This window comes from Lemur catta, chromosome 21 (assembly GCF_020740605.2).
Source record: "Lemur catta isolate mLemCat1 chromosome 21, mLemCat1.pri, whole genome shotgun sequence".
NCBI lineage: Eukaryota > Metazoa > Chordata > Mammalia > Primates > Lemuridae > Lemur > Lemur catta.
The window spans coordinates 27,643,863-27,659,667 of NC_059148.1; the positions used below are offsets into that span (position 1 = coordinate 27,643,863).

At 66.0% G+C, this 15,805-nt stretch overlaps 2 protein-coding genes across 10 annotated transcripts in view; one reads left to right on the top strand and one right to left on the bottom strand.

The window, feature by feature from the left end:
- Positions 1-156: 156 nt before the first annotated feature.
- ARL6IP4 (ADP ribosylation factor like GTPase 6 interacting protein 4) lies at positions 157-2,486 on the top strand. 4 transcript variants are annotated; one of them, XM_045534941.1, is made up of 6 exons: positions 157-249; positions 576-746; positions 1,130-1,411; positions 1,496-1,613; positions 2,045-2,114; positions 2,195-2,486. In XM_045534941.1, the coding sequence occupies exons 2-6, from the start codon at positions 587-589 to the stop codon at positions 2,249-2,251; spliced, it is 687 nt and encodes a 228-aa protein (XP_045390897.1). In that variant the 5' UTR covers positions 157-249; positions 576-586; the 3' UTR covers positions 2,252-2,486. The 4 variants fall into 4 exon arrangements, with proteins under 4 accessions (XP_045390897.1, XP_045390898.1, XP_045390901.1 ...); XM_045534942.1 differs by having other exon boundaries at positions 576-713; XM_045534945.1 differs by lacking the exon at positions 157-249 and adding an exon at positions 287-375.
- A 628-nt stretch (positions 2,487-3,114) lies between these two features.
- Positions 3,115-15,805, bottom strand: part of PITPNM2 (phosphatidylinositol transfer protein membrane associated 2) — a 124,094-nt gene continuing 111,403 nt past the window's right edge. For 3 of the 6 annotated variants that reach the window (XM_045534931.1, XM_045534930.1, XM_045534932.1), the window contains 16 exons: positions 15,284-15,531; positions 14,684-14,873; positions 14,427-14,546; positions 13,487-13,695; positions 12,827-13,005; positions 11,674-11,844; positions 10,990-11,139; positions 9,804-9,968; positions 8,179-8,327; positions 7,731-7,910; positions 7,330-7,446; positions 7,104-7,252; positions 6,876-7,025; positions 6,256-6,439; positions 6,045-6,173; positions 3,115-5,957 (listed from right to left, as the gene is read on the bottom strand). In XM_045534931.1, the coding sequence (XP_045390887.1) occupies positions 5,634-5,957; positions 6,045-6,173; positions 6,256-6,439; positions 6,876-7,025; positions 7,104-7,252; positions 7,330-7,446; positions 7,731-7,910; positions 8,179-8,327; positions 9,804-9,968; positions 10,990-11,139; positions 11,674-11,844; positions 12,827-13,005; positions 13,487-13,695; positions 14,427-14,546; positions 14,684-14,873; positions 15,284-15,531 (2,814 nt within the window). In that variant the 3' untranslated portion in view covers positions 3,115-5,633. The remainder of the gene's footprint in view (positions 5,958-6,044; positions 6,174-6,255; positions 6,440-6,875; positions 7,026-7,103; positions 7,253-7,329; positions 7,447-7,730; positions 7,911-8,178; positions 8,328-9,803; positions 9,969-10,989; positions 11,140-11,673; positions 11,845-12,826; positions 13,006-13,486; positions 13,696-14,426; positions 14,547-14,683; positions 14,874-15,283; positions 15,532-15,805) is intronic. The other 3 variants (XM_045534933.1, XM_045534935.1, XM_045534936.1) reach the window with 3 other exon arrangements.

Consider the following 15,805-nt stretch of genomic DNA (forward strand, 5'->3'; position numbering starts at 1 on the left):
CGGCCTTGGCTGGGCGCGGAGCTGCGAGCGCGGGCGCTGCCTCGCACCTGCCTGGAGACCGAAGCCTGGCTGCCCAGCTCGCCTCTGCTCCAAGGCGGGAACGCGGGTCGCGGGAACGACAAGCAGCAGCGCCTCGCTTCCCAGCCGGACAGCCTCCCGTGGAGCGCCCGGGCCGGAAGCCGCCTCGCCTCCGCCTCCTCACGCGAAGGCGTGGCTCGTGCTGGCGCTGTAGCCCGACGGGCGGTTGAGGTAGGGACAGAGCAGCCGCGGGGGCCCCCTCAAGGCGGCGAGGCCGTAGAGGGCGCGGGCGGGAAGGGACTCAAGGCGTCTCTCGCGGTGGAGGATCGCGGCCAGTTCCCCGGGGCTCCGAGCCGGGTGCGCAGGCGTGGAGCGTCCGGGCGGGGACGCGCCCTTAAAGGGGCCGCCGCGCAGGAGCCGGAGTCGCGGAGAGGCCGGAGTCCCCGAGGGTGGGGTGGGAGAGGACCGCGCAGTTCCCCGGGGCGGCCACAGGCACTGGGCGTCCCGAGGGCCAGGCCCCAAAGGGGTCCTCGGATTAAGCGCTTCTCCTCCTGCAGCCAGCGGCGCTATGGCTCACGTCGGCTCTCGCAAGCACTCGCGGAGTCGCAGCCGGTCCCGGGGGCGAGGGTCGGAAAAGAGGAGGAAGAAGAGTAGTAAGGACGCTTCGAAGAACTGTTCAGCCTCTGGATCCCAAGGTCGCAGGGCCAGCACTACCCCCGGGGCGGAGGGTGAGGACCGCGGGGATTGGGAAGGGGGTGCGGCGACTTCACGGGAGGCAGCGCAGGCGGCTGTGGGGAAATCGGAGTGAGCAGTAGGCAGGGGCTCCGAGTATGGCATCGGGGCTCAGAAACCCTCAGGAGGGAACACTTAATCGTGCCTTTCGTGCAGTTGGGCAGATGGGGGGGTGGCCGCCCTCCTTCTGGGCAGACAGTGACTTCGGGAGCCCAGAGGGTGCTGCTCCAAGGTAGGAGCCGGTTTCTGCTCTGGAAAGCCCTGCTTGGAGGGTCCCACCCTGCAGACAGCCTGAGCCTGCCCCACTCCAGAGCCAGGGAACAAAGGTTTGCTTTTTCCGCTCCCGGCCTTCCAGCCTCACCTTCTCCCTGCATCACAGAGAGAAGCAAACACAAGGCCCGGAGGAGACCACGATCCAGCTCTTCCTCCTCTTCTTCCAGTTCTTCTAGCTCCTCTTCCTCCTCTTCCTCCTCCCCTTCCTCCAGCGGTGGCCGGAAGAAGCGGGGGAAGCACAAGGACAAGAAGAGGAGGAAAAAGAAGAAAAAGAAGAAGCTGAAAAAGAAAGGCAAGGAGAAGGCAGAAGTGCAGCAGGCTGAGGCTCTGCCCGGCCCCTCTCTGGACCAGTGGCACAGATCAGCGGGGGAGGAAGAGGACGGCCCAGGTACCCTGCTGCCCTGTGTTGTGTGCACAAGGGGGAGGGTCTCCTCCCCAAGGCCTGGCCAGCAGCTCCCATGTTCTCTTCCAGTCCTGACGGATGAGCAGAAGTCCCGCATTCAGGCCATGAAGCCCATGACGAAGGAAGAGTGGGATGCCCGGCAGAGTGTCATCCGCAAGGTGGTGGACCCCGAGACGGGACGAACCAGGTGAGGAGCCCTCGGCACAGCTCGGCCCCACTCCGCTGGGTCTGGAAGCATTGGCCTAAGATGTGCACTCAGGAAGGAGGGGTAGTGGATGCTGCTGTTCTAGAAAGGTGCGGGTAAAAGGACAGTCACTGGTGATGCGACACCTCAGCCGCTCCTCCCCATTGTCTGGAGTAAGCAGTTGCAGGGTCAGGAAAGGTCCGAGGAGCCTCTTCCAAGGCTGCTGTGGGCCAGGCTGATGGAGGCTGGCAAGGCACAGCCCACCTTGGCTTCTTTGTCCCTGTCTTGAGGAGAGGGGCCGAGCGCCCAGGTCTGCCTGCTCAAGGTGGTGGGGCCGGAGCCCTGGGACCCCTCTGCTGGGTGCTGTTTCTGTGGCTCTGGCATTAGGGGCTCTGCCTCATCCTTGCTGAATGAACACCATCCCCCCACCCCAGGCTCATCAAGGGAGATGGCGAGGTCTTAGAGGAAATCGTAACCAAAGAACGACACAGAGAGATCAATAAGGTTGGTGTTGTCCCTTTGCCCACTGTCCACCCCCAGCTCTGCTTCTGATGTTCCCCCCTTCTGTGTGCTTTCTTCCCCAGCAAGCCACCCGAGGGGACGGCCTGGCCTTCCAGATGCGAGCCGGGCTGCTTCCCTGAGGGCCCGGGCTGGCCAAGGCCTCTGGACCTTGCTGGTGGCCCGGCCTGGAGGCAGGTCTCGGGGTGGCAGCAGGAAGCCTGCTGGGTGCCGTTTGCTTTTTCTCCTGTGGCTTAACCTCTAGCCCGCCAGCCTCTTCTCGGGTGCAGGGGGTGGAGGACGGGGTCACTGGCTTACTCAGCACCCCCACCTGAAAGAGAGAAGCTTCCCAGATATTAAAGGTTCTCTGGTTATAGACATGCTCTGTTCTGTGGCTTTTTGTGCGGGGGGAGGAGAGAGTGCTACGTGACCTCCAGGGAAAAACAAGGCCTCCAGGAGCTTTTGGGGAAGGCTGGGTGTCCCCTGGTGGCAGGGAACACAGGCCACACCAGCTGCCTCCACCCTCATCCTCAGGTCAGCTCACCTGTACCAGAGCCTGAGCTCCATGCCCAGTGGAGTCCCAGCCCCGCGTCTTGGCTCTGAAGTTAGATTCGCTTGGGCTTGGAGAGCAATGGCTTCCCTTGCCGTGTGTATTCCACAGATCACAACCGGTGAGGACCCAGGCGCTGGGGCCAGGTGGCCTGGGTGGGCGGCCTGGCTCCAGGTCCCAGCTGTGTCCTCTGTGAAGCAGAGGGGCTGGCAGCCCCCGCGTCACGGGGCTGCTGCGAGGACGCACCGAGTTCCTGCTGGAGGGGCCGGGAGCAGGCCCGGCCCAGAGTCAGCCCCTCTCAGGTGTGTTGCTGTCACTGAGCAGCTGGCATTGCGGATTGGGAAGGGCAGCCTCTCCGCACCACCACTTTGGCAGTGGGACAGGCCATGCCCCCATCCCTTGCCCCTACCTGCTACCCCAACCCGCGGTTGCCCATGCAGTAAAGAGACCCAGAAGGAAGCCTTCCTGCTTCTTTAATTGGAATAACAGACAGTGACGCTGTATACAGAGCACACTCAGGCCCAGGGATGCAGAAACAGCAAGGTGGGTGGGGAGTCAGGACACCGCTCACACGTGGCCCAGAGAGACAGACCGCATTCGGACAGATGGGAGGGGCCGTGTGGAGACCGAGCCAGGAAGGGGCGGGGCTCTGCTGAATCCCTCCGTAGACATCACAGAGAAGGCAGGTGGCAGGACGGGGCGGGGGGAGGCTCAGTCCAGGGGGCACAGGGGGCACAGGGGCGTGGGACTAAGGCTTCTATTCTAACAGGCCCAGGTGGGGGTGGCAGTCGGCAAGGCCTGCCTCACCCTTTGGTTATGACTGGTCAGGCCTGAGCCCTGCGGCTCAGCACCCGACACTGTAAACATTTTTGGTATTTTTAAAGGACGTTGCCCTCCCTCTCTTAGTTTCTGAGAAACGTACTTTCTCAAGAGGAGAATGTGCCAAAAGGAATCTTAAGGGGGCAGAAAGCAGACCTGGATACGGAAGAGAGACTCGCGTGGGGAGGGTGGGCTGCCCATCTTGCCATCTATGGCTGAGGGCCGCTGGGAGAGGCCCAGGGGACTATTGCTGTTGTCCTTGGCATGGCTGGCGGCTGGGCAGGCGGGCGGGAGCGTGCGGCCGAGGGGAGCTGCCCCTGGGGAGAGGCCGAGCCCACTGCCCACAGGGCCTCCCGACCCTTATTGCAGGAGGGCCCGGGCCTCTTCCAGGTGCTTCTCCAGATGGCTGGTCACCGAGGCAGAGGCAGGACAGGGTGAGGCAGGGCCGGGAGAGGAGAAGCACCGGCCACAGGGGCCCCTGGCCGGGGCTGTGATTGTCAGGCCAAGCGACTTCCCGCTGGGGAACAGAGGGGGTCAGATATTGCACTTCCACTGCAACAGTTATGTGAGAACTTGGTCCGTAAAATAATCGTTGCTTTATACATAACACCCGAAACAACAACGAAAAGCTACATCTTAAATATGAATAAACCCTGAAGCTTCCATCCCTCTCTGCACAAAATAAATAGCTTTCACTCTGTATAGACCCACTTTTGCAGAACATTTACACGACCCTTTGGCTGTACATATCTACACACAGGGAAAAGGGAACATCGATCTGTGCACCTCCCAGCCCCATCCACGCAGCCCTGAGGCCGGATCCAGGTTGGCCGCAGCTTCTTGGGGACAGGCCTGGTTGCTGGACGGCTGGCAAGGCCGGGCAGGCTCTCCCACCTCAGGGAGGGTGGGGAGCAGCCAGGGCCGCCCTAGCCGGCAGCTGAGCGCCACAGCTGAGGCCGTGCTGGCGACCGGGGGAGGGCTGATGCTGGGACCGGCGTGCAGGACAGCACGGTCCTTGCTCGGGTGAGACGAATCGGGGCCACCTGCCCTCAAGCTGACAAAGCAAGTTGTGGCTTCTTAGATTCGGCTTCGAAACGGAATTGGCATTAAAAAAACCTAAGTGTGCCCCACCCACCCCAGAGTAGAAATTCAGTGGGACTGACGGGCTGGGTGAGGCAGGAGCCCGCGGCCCGGAGCCAGGCTGGACTCCGTCACAGTGCTGGGTGTTTCCAGTGTGGAAGGGCTGCGCTTGGTACTGAGAGTTAAGAAAAGGAAGCAGCCAAGGATTGCTCATTTAAAAAAACCTCATAGAAATCAGATCGAGAAGTAGAAAGGCGTAGAAACGTGGGCGGGCGGCGGCCACTGCCGGGGCCTCCGCTGATGGCAAGGTGTGGAAGAGGCGGCCGGGCTTCGGGGTCTCGCGCCTGGGCTGTGCCCGGGGCCGGAAACGGGACCAGGCCTGAGGCCAGCCTGGGCTCCAGGTGCGGCAAGCGGACAGAGGGCAGGGGTCCGGGCTGCAGAAGGTAAGATGATGGCCTTTGTTTCCTGCTTGCACGAGGATTTGCCGCACTGGAGCCTTGGTGTGGTCCTAGGTCCTGGGTCAGCAAATACTGAATTTTCATGCATGTCAACGGGTCTGTAGCCACAGAAGAGGGTCATGGGTCACCGCTCTCAAAAATCAGTGCAAAACCAGTGAGGTTGAACAGTTGAGTCGCTCGAGTTAACAAGAAGCAGGCTGGCCCCTGATGGAGCTGCTACCAGATGGGAGGGACTGGGGTGAGGTGAGCCGGTGGCAGGGAGGTCACAGGCTGGGCCCTGGCCCACACCCGGCACCAGGATGCTGGGAGATCCACGCAGGGCAAGAAGTCCGGGAGAGCCAGGCCAGTCTCTGGCGGAGGTCCTGGCCCCTCTGTCATCCTGGGGCTGGTGGTCCCGCAGCTTCCACGACAAGCTGGACCCCTCAGACCCTAGGACACGAGGCAGGGCTGGGAGGACTGTGTGGCACGGCCTGTGTCCTTGAGGGGCCCTGGGACAAGCTCCCAGGCCCACGTCTGTGCTTGTCCCCAGCGCCTGCGTGTGCCCAGGCCAGGCCTCGTGGGTGGGCTGGCCACGCTGGCCTAGCACCATGGAGACCCCAGTGCAGGACTCACGGTGCCCTACTTGGGGCCCGTGGCTGCCCCCGACTCCAGGCGGCCAGTCATGGCGCGGCCCCAGCAGCCGGCCGCCATGCTCATGCTGCGCTGCCCGCGCTGCTCGCCGTCTGCCTGGGTCTGCGTCCGCTCATGCCGGTGGCTGGGCCCGCTGGGCTGGGCCGAGATGGTGCGGAGCAGGTGGTTCCGGGAGCGCAGGAAGTCGCCCTGGCCTGGCAGGCCGAAGCTGCCCTTGCGCAGGGCCATGCGGGTAGCCGTGTTGCGGGCTGGCCGTGCTCGGTGATTGTACTTCAGCTGGGCCAGGTGGGCCGCGTAGCCGTCCGTGATGAACTGCGGGGTGGTGAGGGGCAGCGGCTGTCAGGGGCTGGGGGCCCTAAGCTACCCACCGGTGCCCAACCCCACGACGTGCCCACTCACCTGGCACTGCTGCTGCAGCTTCTTGGTGGGCCGGCCCACGATGTAGATCTGCATGGGGGACAGGCTGATGGAGCTGTAGACCGCAACGTCCTTGGTGGAGCCGTAGGCCGCGTGCACGCGCAGGTGCAGCTGTAGGTGAGAACAGGGGTCACGGGCACGGCCCTTCTGCCCCAGCCCTGCCCCCTGCCCATCTCCCCACCCCGGGACCCACCTCGGAGATAAGCAGCTTCAGGAAGTTGGCCTTGTGCCGCAGCGGGTCGTGCACCAGGCCGTCACAGAAGGACACCACGCCGTGGGGGAAGTTGTGCTGGGCCAGCCACGCCACCACCCGCTGCTTCTGCATGTCGGGCCGGCCCGTCACGTAGATGATGAGGTAGCCCAGGTCCTGCCAGTGCCTGGGGACAGAGGGCAGGCCTGGGTGTCCCACGGCCATCCCGTCCTCTGCCCAGGCCTCCCTGTCTCCTGCCCAGCCGTTGCCCACTGGGGCTGCTGGAAGGTGCATTCTGGGCTCAAATAGTGACCCGATGATGACGACAGTGACGGTGGCAGCAGAAGCCCTCCCAGGTGCCCACGCTGGTGGGCAGGTCCCGGGAGCTTTGCAGGCCCAGTCCCACCATTGCCACAGACGCCTGCGCCAGGGGTACAGCTGGTCTTGCCAGCCTCGCTTCCTGGGTGAGGTCAAATCGCTCGCCCGGGGCGACACAGCCTATGAGTGGGGGTGCTGGGCTCCGAACCGAGGTCCCCAAGGCCCAGTCCCCCCGCCCCGCCTGCAGGAGCCCCTGGGCCCACCCACCCTGCGGCAGCCCCATCGTGCCCTGCAGGGCCACTCACCGCACCACGTCCACGGCCCCGGCCCGCACCTTGGGGTCACTGCCCATGATGGACACGCTGGCGGCAAAGGAGCCGTCGATGCTGAAGACCACGAACTCCGTGCCCCTGGGCAGCACCGTGATGTAGCTGTCGGCATACGTGTGGTCTCCCCTGGCAGGCGGGGCCGGGGGCGTCATCAGAACCAGCCGGAGCCCCTTGCTCCCGGCCCGCCCGCCCGCAGGTGCCTACCTGACCACCATCTTGATGGGGTACACCCCCACGCCCAGGCGGTGCGTCTCGGGGATGGTGTAGGAGACGCGCCCACTGCTGTTGGTCACCAGCGTGTCCAGGTAGAGCCACTCGCCCGAGGGCGGCTGCATCATGATGTGCACGTCCACCTGGGAGCCCGGCAGGCCGGTCAGGAGCTGGCTGCACCCCGGCCTCCCCCGCCCCCCCCCAGTCCCCGTGTTCTGACCTTTTCCCCCGTCAGGGTGACCATGTCCAGGGGCCCGTACATGAACCGGGCCGTCAGAACCTGGGGGCCATCCTCATTGGCGATGGCGTCGTTGATCCGGTGGTTGGCGGTGACGTTCTGGGGAGGGAGGAGCGAGGCTGGGCCGGGGGTGCGCCTGGGCTCTGAGCCAGGGGGCCCACGTGCGAGTCCAGGTCAGCCCCTCGGACTTTGTGGCCTTGGGGGACTCGGGAGGCCTCGCTGTGCGTCCCAGTCTGTGACACGGGCCACAGCTCTGACCTCAGGCTGCGCGGACCGAGACAGCGCGTCCCTGCAACCCGGCGTCCCCGGCCGTGATTTGGGGCTTCTCTGGAGGGTTACACAGGGCGGCAGCCGTGGGGCGTGGGCACCGGGGGGACCCTCACCCGCAGCTTCACGTGGGTCCTCCTGCGCTGCCATTTCTCCCTCGGCTTGGAGGGGGTGAACACCGACACCTCCTTCCCGTCCAGCTCCAAGATGCTGGAGTTGTCGTGCCTCATGACCTGGGGGGACAGGGCAGGCCATGGGGCAGGTGCCAGCCGGGGCCTCCTGCTCGGGAAGCTGCCCTAGGAGCCGGCAAGAGGAACCCGTGAGGGCGTTGGGGGGATGCCACTCAACCCCTACAGTCTGCCTAGTGCCCCCCGAATTCCTGTGTGCCACACGAACGTGCAGGTGTGTGCTCTCCGTCCCAGCATCCCTAAAAGGCTAAACGCGCCCCAGCACGAAGGCTCCCCCGCCCGGCTTGCTCTCTGGTCCCCACCGTGCCCCTCGTCTATGAAACGGGGCTGAGTCATGGGTGGTGGGACCCCGGGCTCTCCCTGCGGGCCCGAGTACCTGTCTCAGCAGGAAGGAGACCACGTCTGTTGACTCCCAGTAGCTGGCGTGGAAGAGGTGGGGCAGGGCCACGGTTGGGAAGGCCGTGAGGGCGTCGGGGCAGTACAGGGCGTAGTCGATCCGCTTCTGGCCCCACCACTTTGCCGCAACTGCCAGGAGGGGGCCGTGACTGTGCTGGGGCTGCACGGCAGGGACCCCAGAGGGTCACCTGGCCCCTCTCCCCTGGCTCAGCCCAGCCTAGCCCTTCCCTCCAGCTGCAGCTAAAGTGAGTCTCTTCTGCCCAGGCCACGTGGGAACCCGGGGCCTGGGCAGATGCCAGGACAGCCCCCGCATAGCCAGCATTCGGCACTGCTGAGGTGGCTCTGCCAGAGTGGGGTTGGTGTCTGGAGACAGGACTGGGCCTCCCCATCCTGCCGCTGGCTCTGATGACCTCTGCCCTGGACCCTGGCATTGCCCTCTCCGGGTGCCACCGTCCCACCTGTCTGCCGCCTGGGCCACAGGGCTGTGAAAGGCACCACAGAGGTGGGGTTCCGGTGCCTGAACCCCCAGGCAAGGCCTGCTGCCTTCCTCAGCGCCTGGGCTGCCCACACTCCCTGGGGTGTAGCAGGCGGGTGGGGACGCCCAGGCCCCACAGTGGGACAGTCCTGGGTGTGTGTCTAGGCCCTGCCTGCAGGGCTGGGTGAGGGGCACCTCCCGGGTGCTGCATGCAGGAGGGGCCCGGTGCATGGTGCCTGTTTTATGGTGCAGGCTCCCCTGAGTTCTGCCCGCGGCCTGTGTGACGGGGGACACTGCAGAGCTGTCTTGGTCGTCATCTGGCCTCATTCCAACTGCATGGGGTCCCCCGGCCTCCCAGCCAATGCCACCTGCTCCTGCCTCCTCCCTGCATGCCTGAGTCCTCCTAGCTCCCCGTTAGGTGTCGGTGGGGGTCCAGGTGGCAGGGCCTGGTGGTGGGAGGGTGACAGGTGTCCAGTAACAGTGACTGACCCCGAGCAAGGGAGATGCTGTGAGCGGGTGCAGGGCGGGTACTTTCTCTGACATCCATGCCGGGGCTCACCTGCCTGGCGGGAGGGTGGGGAGTGGGGGTGGGGCAGGGCTAGGGCAGTGTGAGCCGGGACAGGCACCTGATGTTGGGGATGTGGCTGAGTGACACAGGGGCCTCTGAGGAGCAAGAACAGGGACAGCCCAGCCACTCCAGAGACCAGTGTGCTGCCACGTCCAGCACGAACAGGAAGGCCACTGGGCAGAGAGCCAGGTCTGGGGCTACCAAGGGGCGCCCCTCAGCAAAGATGCCACCTCCAGAAACAGCTGCACAGCCTTGGCCCCTGCACAGCCTTGGCCCCTGCACGGCCACGCCAAGACAGTACCCAGGGGACCGAGTGGTGGGCAGGTGCCAGGCGTCGAGGGAGGCCAGGCCATGCCTCTCCACTGCATGGACCAGAACACTCCCTGCGGCAGGGCTGGCCTGAGACTGCAGGGGCAGCCGTATCCCTGCACTACCCGCCTCATGCCAGCAGCACCCCCATCCCAGCAACTAAAGATGCCTCTAGACCTGCCACCTGTCTGGGAGTGGGGGCCCGATGGCCCCACCGGGGCGAGGAGGGCGTGGGTGGCTCCGGCGCACTCACTCTGGGCAATGCTGGACGCCGTGTAGCTCTCGGCCACGCCCGACACCTGGCTGGCGATGCTGATCTCACTGGCTCGGCGGAAGCCGCGGCTGGTGGGCGCTGCTCCTGGTGAGGAGGGGGCCACGTGCTCTTGGAAGACCGTGTTGTGGGTCTGGAGCGCGTCCGCTGCAGGTGGACGGGGAGGGGAGACCCAGGTAAGTGAGGGCCTCGGGCAGCAGGGGAGCCAGCGTGCCGGGCCCTGTGTGTGCCTAGCTGGCCGGGCAGTGGCCCTGCCGGGGGCCTGCTGCTCGGGGCCTGGGCCTAGAGAGGGCTGAGGCCCAGCGCTGAGGCAGGGAGGAAGAGGAAGGGCAAGGCTGGACAGACGGATGGACACAGACACAGGGTAGGGAGGCCAGGCAGCCGGGCTCAGCCCCCCACCCCCGGGTACCCTCTCACCCCACACACTCCTCAGCTAGTCCCTGGCAGCCACACCAGTGCCGGGGCCTCTGGGGGGCGGCCCAGCCCGGCCTGCCCCACCCCCATGGCAGCGGTGGCAGCTGAACCCTGGGCTTGAGGGGGGCCGACAACAGGGGTCTTGGGTGGCTTCCTGCGGACGCTCTACATGTGCAGAGGCCAAGAAGGAGGGGAGTCCCTGGGCGTCCCTCACACACAGGCCACAGCCACGCCGGGTGGGCATCTGGGGACAAGGGCAGGTGCCACAGGCTCACGCCCAGCGCACCTGAGCTGGGGATGAGGAAGGACAGCAGGGAGGACAGGGCTCGGCCAGAGAAGCCGCATCTGGACAGGGTGGGGAGGTGCCTGCCCAAGCTGGGGGTGGGCCCCAGAGAGCCACCCCTCGCTGGGACTGGCGGCTTCTCCTAGGTGAGGGCTCCCGCGGCTCGAGGCCTCGCCCCGTCTCCTATCTGCTCCTGCCAGCCTCAGGGAGGAAGGACAGAGCCCTTGGACGGTCACTGACATGCTGTGTGGCCCTGGGACAGCCCTGCCCACCTCTGCGCGGGTCCCTCTGCCTCTGACCCAGTGCGCGGGGGGAAGGCGCCAAGGCTACTCCCTGGGGCCTTCCTGCCACCCAGGTCCCACGAACTCTGAGTAGCTGGGGGTGGGGCTGGGGGCCTGAGGACCAGGGCGGGGTCGGCCAGCCAAGCGGACGTCACCACGAGCAGCGGGGGGGGGGGGGGGGGTTACACACACTCAGCACAGCCCGGGCTGGGGCGGGGCCCGTCTTGCCAGGTGGGCGCGGGAACGGGGATACTGGTTTCCAGGAAGCCGTCCCCGTGGGGGAGAGGGCCCTGGGGGCCACCCTCCAGGACCAGCTCGGGGTTTCTCTGCACGGTCTCGACTGGAGGCAGACGGGGAGAGAACAGAGGACAAGAACAGACACTCGAGTGGGCCGTCTAGACACGCTCAACACACTCGGGGCTCCTCAAGGACTAGGACGGACAAGATGCCGGGACACACGCCGGGGTCGGGGAGGAGCCGCGCCCGCCCTGTGTCCCCCACTCCCTTTTCCCCTGCACCCCATCTCTGAGCAGCCACCCGACAGCATGGGGCCCCGCCGATAGTGTCCCCGACTCAGCTAGGGCCCCTCCTGGGTCCTTAGTTCTGTCTCCGCTGGGATGGAGGCTCAGGCAGGAGGAGGGGTGTCTGCTCCCCATCAGGCACCCTGGGGTGAGGCCCTGACCTGTGCCCTCCGAAATGCGGAAACGGTCATCTTTGCCTCTCAGGGACCAGGGAGGACTGGCGCACCTGCACCCACGCCCGCTGTCCACTTCCGAGAGGTGCTCCGTGCAGGTGGCCGCTGCCCCTCAGCAAGAGCCGCCCTGCAGGGCTCCCACCTCCCCCCCCCCCGCCCCGGGGGGAGCAGGCCCCTTACCCAGCAGCGCGGAGCAGCCGTCCCCCAGCGGGTAGCGCTGGTAGCGGGGGATGCTGAAGGGCGGCAGGGCGTGGAAGCGCCGCTCCAGCAGCGGCTCCAGGCGGGAGGCGGAGGGGTCCGCGGGGTGGAAGAGGTTGTAGACCTGCTGGCAGGCCGGCCGCAGCTGGAAAACTAGGGGGGGGTGGTGCTGGCTGCAGAGCCTGGGGCTGGCTCTGCCTTAGGGAGTGGGGTGGGGAGCCAGGGGCCCGGGTTGTCTCTCCATGACTTAGGGAGAAGACAAAGTGTGTCTTTATCAATTTGGGACCTGTCTGGGTCACTGTCACTTTATTTTTATATTAAATTTTTCGAGGACAGGGTCTCACTCTGTCACACACTGTCACCTGGGTTAGAGTGCAGTGGCATCATCATAGCTCACAGCAACCTCAAACTCCTAGGCTCAAGTGATCCTCCTGCCTCAGCGTCCCAAGCAGCTGGGACTACAGGTACATGTCACTTTTGGAAGGGAGGGGGCGTGGGGTGCTGCATGTGGGGCTCTGTGTTTTGCATCTAGCACTTGGCAGTGTCTAAACCGCTCTCAGCCTCAGTTTCTCCCTCTGTCATGGCGAGGTAACATGGGCCCGGCACGGCTGTCGGGAGGGCTGTGTGGCTCCCTGGAGCAGCAGTGGCTGATCCGGGGTGGGGGGCGCAGGGCAGGGGCTACTGCTCTGATGGGGTCCTCAGCCTGCAGCCTCCCTGCTCCCCGCTGAGATGCGTGGAGGGGCCTTCCAGGGCTGCGAGGCCACTGCACCCGGGGGCTTGGGGCTGGGTGCCTGGCGTCACATCTCTCCCCTGTGGGAGGACCTTGGACCTGGAACACTGGGTCTGTCCCCATCTGACCCTGCGGTGGTGCCTTCCCTCCCTGGACCTCAGCATCCCTGCCTGTGGAAGGGCCCTTGGCTCCTGTGGGCTTCTTGGAGATGAAATGAAACAGCGAGTGTCACGGATGGGACAGTGACCGAGCTGCTGGAGCGGGAGCAAAGGTCAGCAGTGGGTTCTTGGTGGGGAGGGCAGAAAGGAACGTGCCCGGGATGTGGCCACAGGCTCATGACTGGGGTCCACTGAGACCTCCTGCCCAGCTCATGTACCCCCGGTCCTGGCCCTGCAGGGCTCTCACCATCCAGGGCTGGGATGATGGTCTTCCTCAAGGCCAGGACCAGTCCCAGAGGGCACCCGAAGAGGAAGAGGTCGGTGATCTCGAAGTCAAACCTGCCCAGGGCCCCCGTGCCGTCCAGCATGGTGGAGCTGCTCGAGCGGTAGGTGCTGGGCTCGGTCCTCAGCACGCTGGTGTGGAGGCTGAGGTGGGGGATGAGTGAGGTCACACCACGGCCCTTCTCAGGGCTGGCCTTCCCTCAGCCTCATGGGGGATGGGCTGCGTCTTATGGCCCCTCTGGATCAAGAGGCCAAATGGGACGTGACCCTGTGCTGGCCTGTGGGTGCAGCTGCCCAGTGCCTGCTGGTCCCAACTTCCCTGGGGGACAACTGCCTTCGGGACAGCCGGGACCTGCTGCCCTAGTCGGTTCTGCCCCCGACTCTGCCAGACCCCTCCCCACCTACAGGACAGGCTGTCCCCTCTGGCTCAAGACGGCCCCTGGTGTGTACAGGACAAGGGTACCCAATCAGCCACTTTCCCTTGGGCCCAACCAGGGACCCCAGGACCTGGACAGGGACGGCTCCCAAGCAGACCCTCGCGCGGGCCATGGGCACAGGCGCCGTCCCTCCCTCTTGGAGCCTCTTTCCTCACCCGGCAACGGGCCTCCGGGTCTGTCCCCCCCACCTGGACAGGAAGGCCTGGTGCTGCTGGATGGTGTCCAGCTCGTAGGTGGACGAGTCGCTCCTCTTGCGGGGCAGCTGCCTTTTGGGGTCCTCGGTGCCGTTGCCGCGGGGGATGTCGATGTTGCTGCGGCTCAGGTGCCGGCTGTTCTCCAGGCTGGAGCCACCGCCACTGCCAGCGCCGCCACCACCCGGGGACAGCAGGTCAGTGTCCTGGAACGGCCCCGTGGAGGCTCACTGCCGGGTGGCTGCTGGCCTGGCCCCTTCTTCAGGGCTCGGGAAGCGGCCTCCTCCCTCCTGGCCGGCACTGCCCAGCCAGCCTCTTGCCCAAGCCAGAGGGGAGAGCCCCTGTGCCCCGACCCACTGGCCTCGCCGGACCTGGGCCGTGCCCACAGGCTTCTGCCACTCTGCAGCAGGGGGACCTGTGGTCTTCCCTCTCTGGGGAGCAGAGAGGGTCCACCTGTCCCACCTCCCGGGACCAGACCCTGCCACCCATGGGGCAGACCCTGGTTTGTGGCCGGTGAGGCCACATGCACTCCTAGGCTTGGCCATGCTGGGACTGTTCACCTGCCCCATGCGCCCGCCCTGCCACCTCTGGGCACCTGTGCTGGCAACCACTGCCCTCCCATCTTTCCCTGGGGGGTGAGGGGACCAGGATTCTGAGAAAAGCTCCTACGGCTCCCTGACTCCTCGGCCAGAACTCTCTGGGCTCCCTCAGCTCCCCCACGTGCCCTCGACCCCTCCACGCCCGAGGCCCTGCAGCTGGGCCCCCGGGGACTCGGGAGCTCAGAAAATGCTTGTTGAATGAATCAGTGGAGCTCAGCTGGGCGGAGTCCGAGCCGGCTGGACTCAGCAGGGCTCTGCCGACACTGCTGGGGGCAGCGCCACTGCGGGGCACGCAGGAGGCCGCCGGCCTCGGTGCACGTTTGGGCCCTGCTGGGTACCTGCACGCTGACCACGCTGCCCCGGCGGCTGCTGCTCTGACTCTCCGACACGGGCTGGCCGCTGTAGCACAAGGCATCGAACGCCAGGATGCCCCCGACGCAGTCCCCAATCAGGCAGACCTGGGTGCGGTAGGGGCCCAGGCCTGAGCGGCCGCCCTGCTCCTGGGCTGCCGGTCGGGGAAGCCGGGGAAGCCACCACCCTCTGCCTTGGACCAGCCCGCCCTGGGGGGCTTCCCTCTACCCCACGCAGGACTCACCTGCCCGTTGAAGGTCACACCCTCCTGGGACTTGATGAAGTCCCCGTAGGCGAGGTTGGCCCGCTGAATCACCATGGCAATCGCCTCCTGGTACTGGGGGGAGGAGGTGGCCAGCAGGGGCAGCGCGGCCAGGGGGATGTGGTCCTGACTGCTGGACAGACAGCCTTCGTCGTGACTGTAGGGGCTGAGGCTGGGGGGCAGGGGTCGGGAGAGGGCAGTGGCCTCAGCTCGGCCCACAGGGTGCCTCTCCCCACCCACGGCTGTGGGGACGCTGGCAGGCCAGGCTTGGGGAACAGGGCAGGTGAGTAAGACCCTGTGTCTCAGAGGCAGGTCAGTGTCCCTATGTTACAGGTTTGGAAACTGAGGCTGCGCCCGGGGCCCCTGCCCTTCCCTGGCTCTAAGCGTGTTTTGCCACCTTCAGGCAGAGGGGCCTGGGTGGCAGGTCTGGACCCCAGGACACGTGGGGGTCCCGACGCTGAGGGGAGCCGCCTGAGGCTCAGGCGTGGGACGGGGGCAGCGCTTTGCCGCCCTCCCCACCTGCCCAACGATCGGCAAGGGGCAACGGGCGACGGTGGGCACCAGTGTGCAGACGCTACTCACTTGGAGACCAGGGCGAAGGCGTCTGAGCAGACAGGCGGGCAGGGCACCAGGCGGGTGGCCAGGTGGCCCAGGGCGCTCGGGTAGTGCACACGCATGACCGTGTCGAACACGCTGGCGATGGTGTTGGCGTCGCCCTGCTTGGAGCTGGGGTCCCCGGCGCCCGTGTCCAGGATGGTGCCTCCGTGCAAAACCAGCAGCAGCACGTGGATCTTGGAGGGCGGCGCAGCCAGCGGCTGGCTGACCTCGTCCTGCACGGGCAGGAGACGGGCGTCAACTCCCCGGGACTCGGGTCCTAGATAAGGCCCCATCACCCTGGCGGGAGGCTGGTCTCCCCCAGGGATCCCTCGGAGACCCCCATTGCCACTGCTCGGCTCCGGGACCTGGTGTTCGGCTGCTCAAGCCCTTCCCTTGGACCCCTGCAGGATGCAGGGACCGCAGCCTGGGGAGGGGCCAGGGAGGTGGGGACTCCCCTGGCCCCCACAGCCCCGACTGCCAGCTTGCCCAGGGCACATGGGAGGGAGC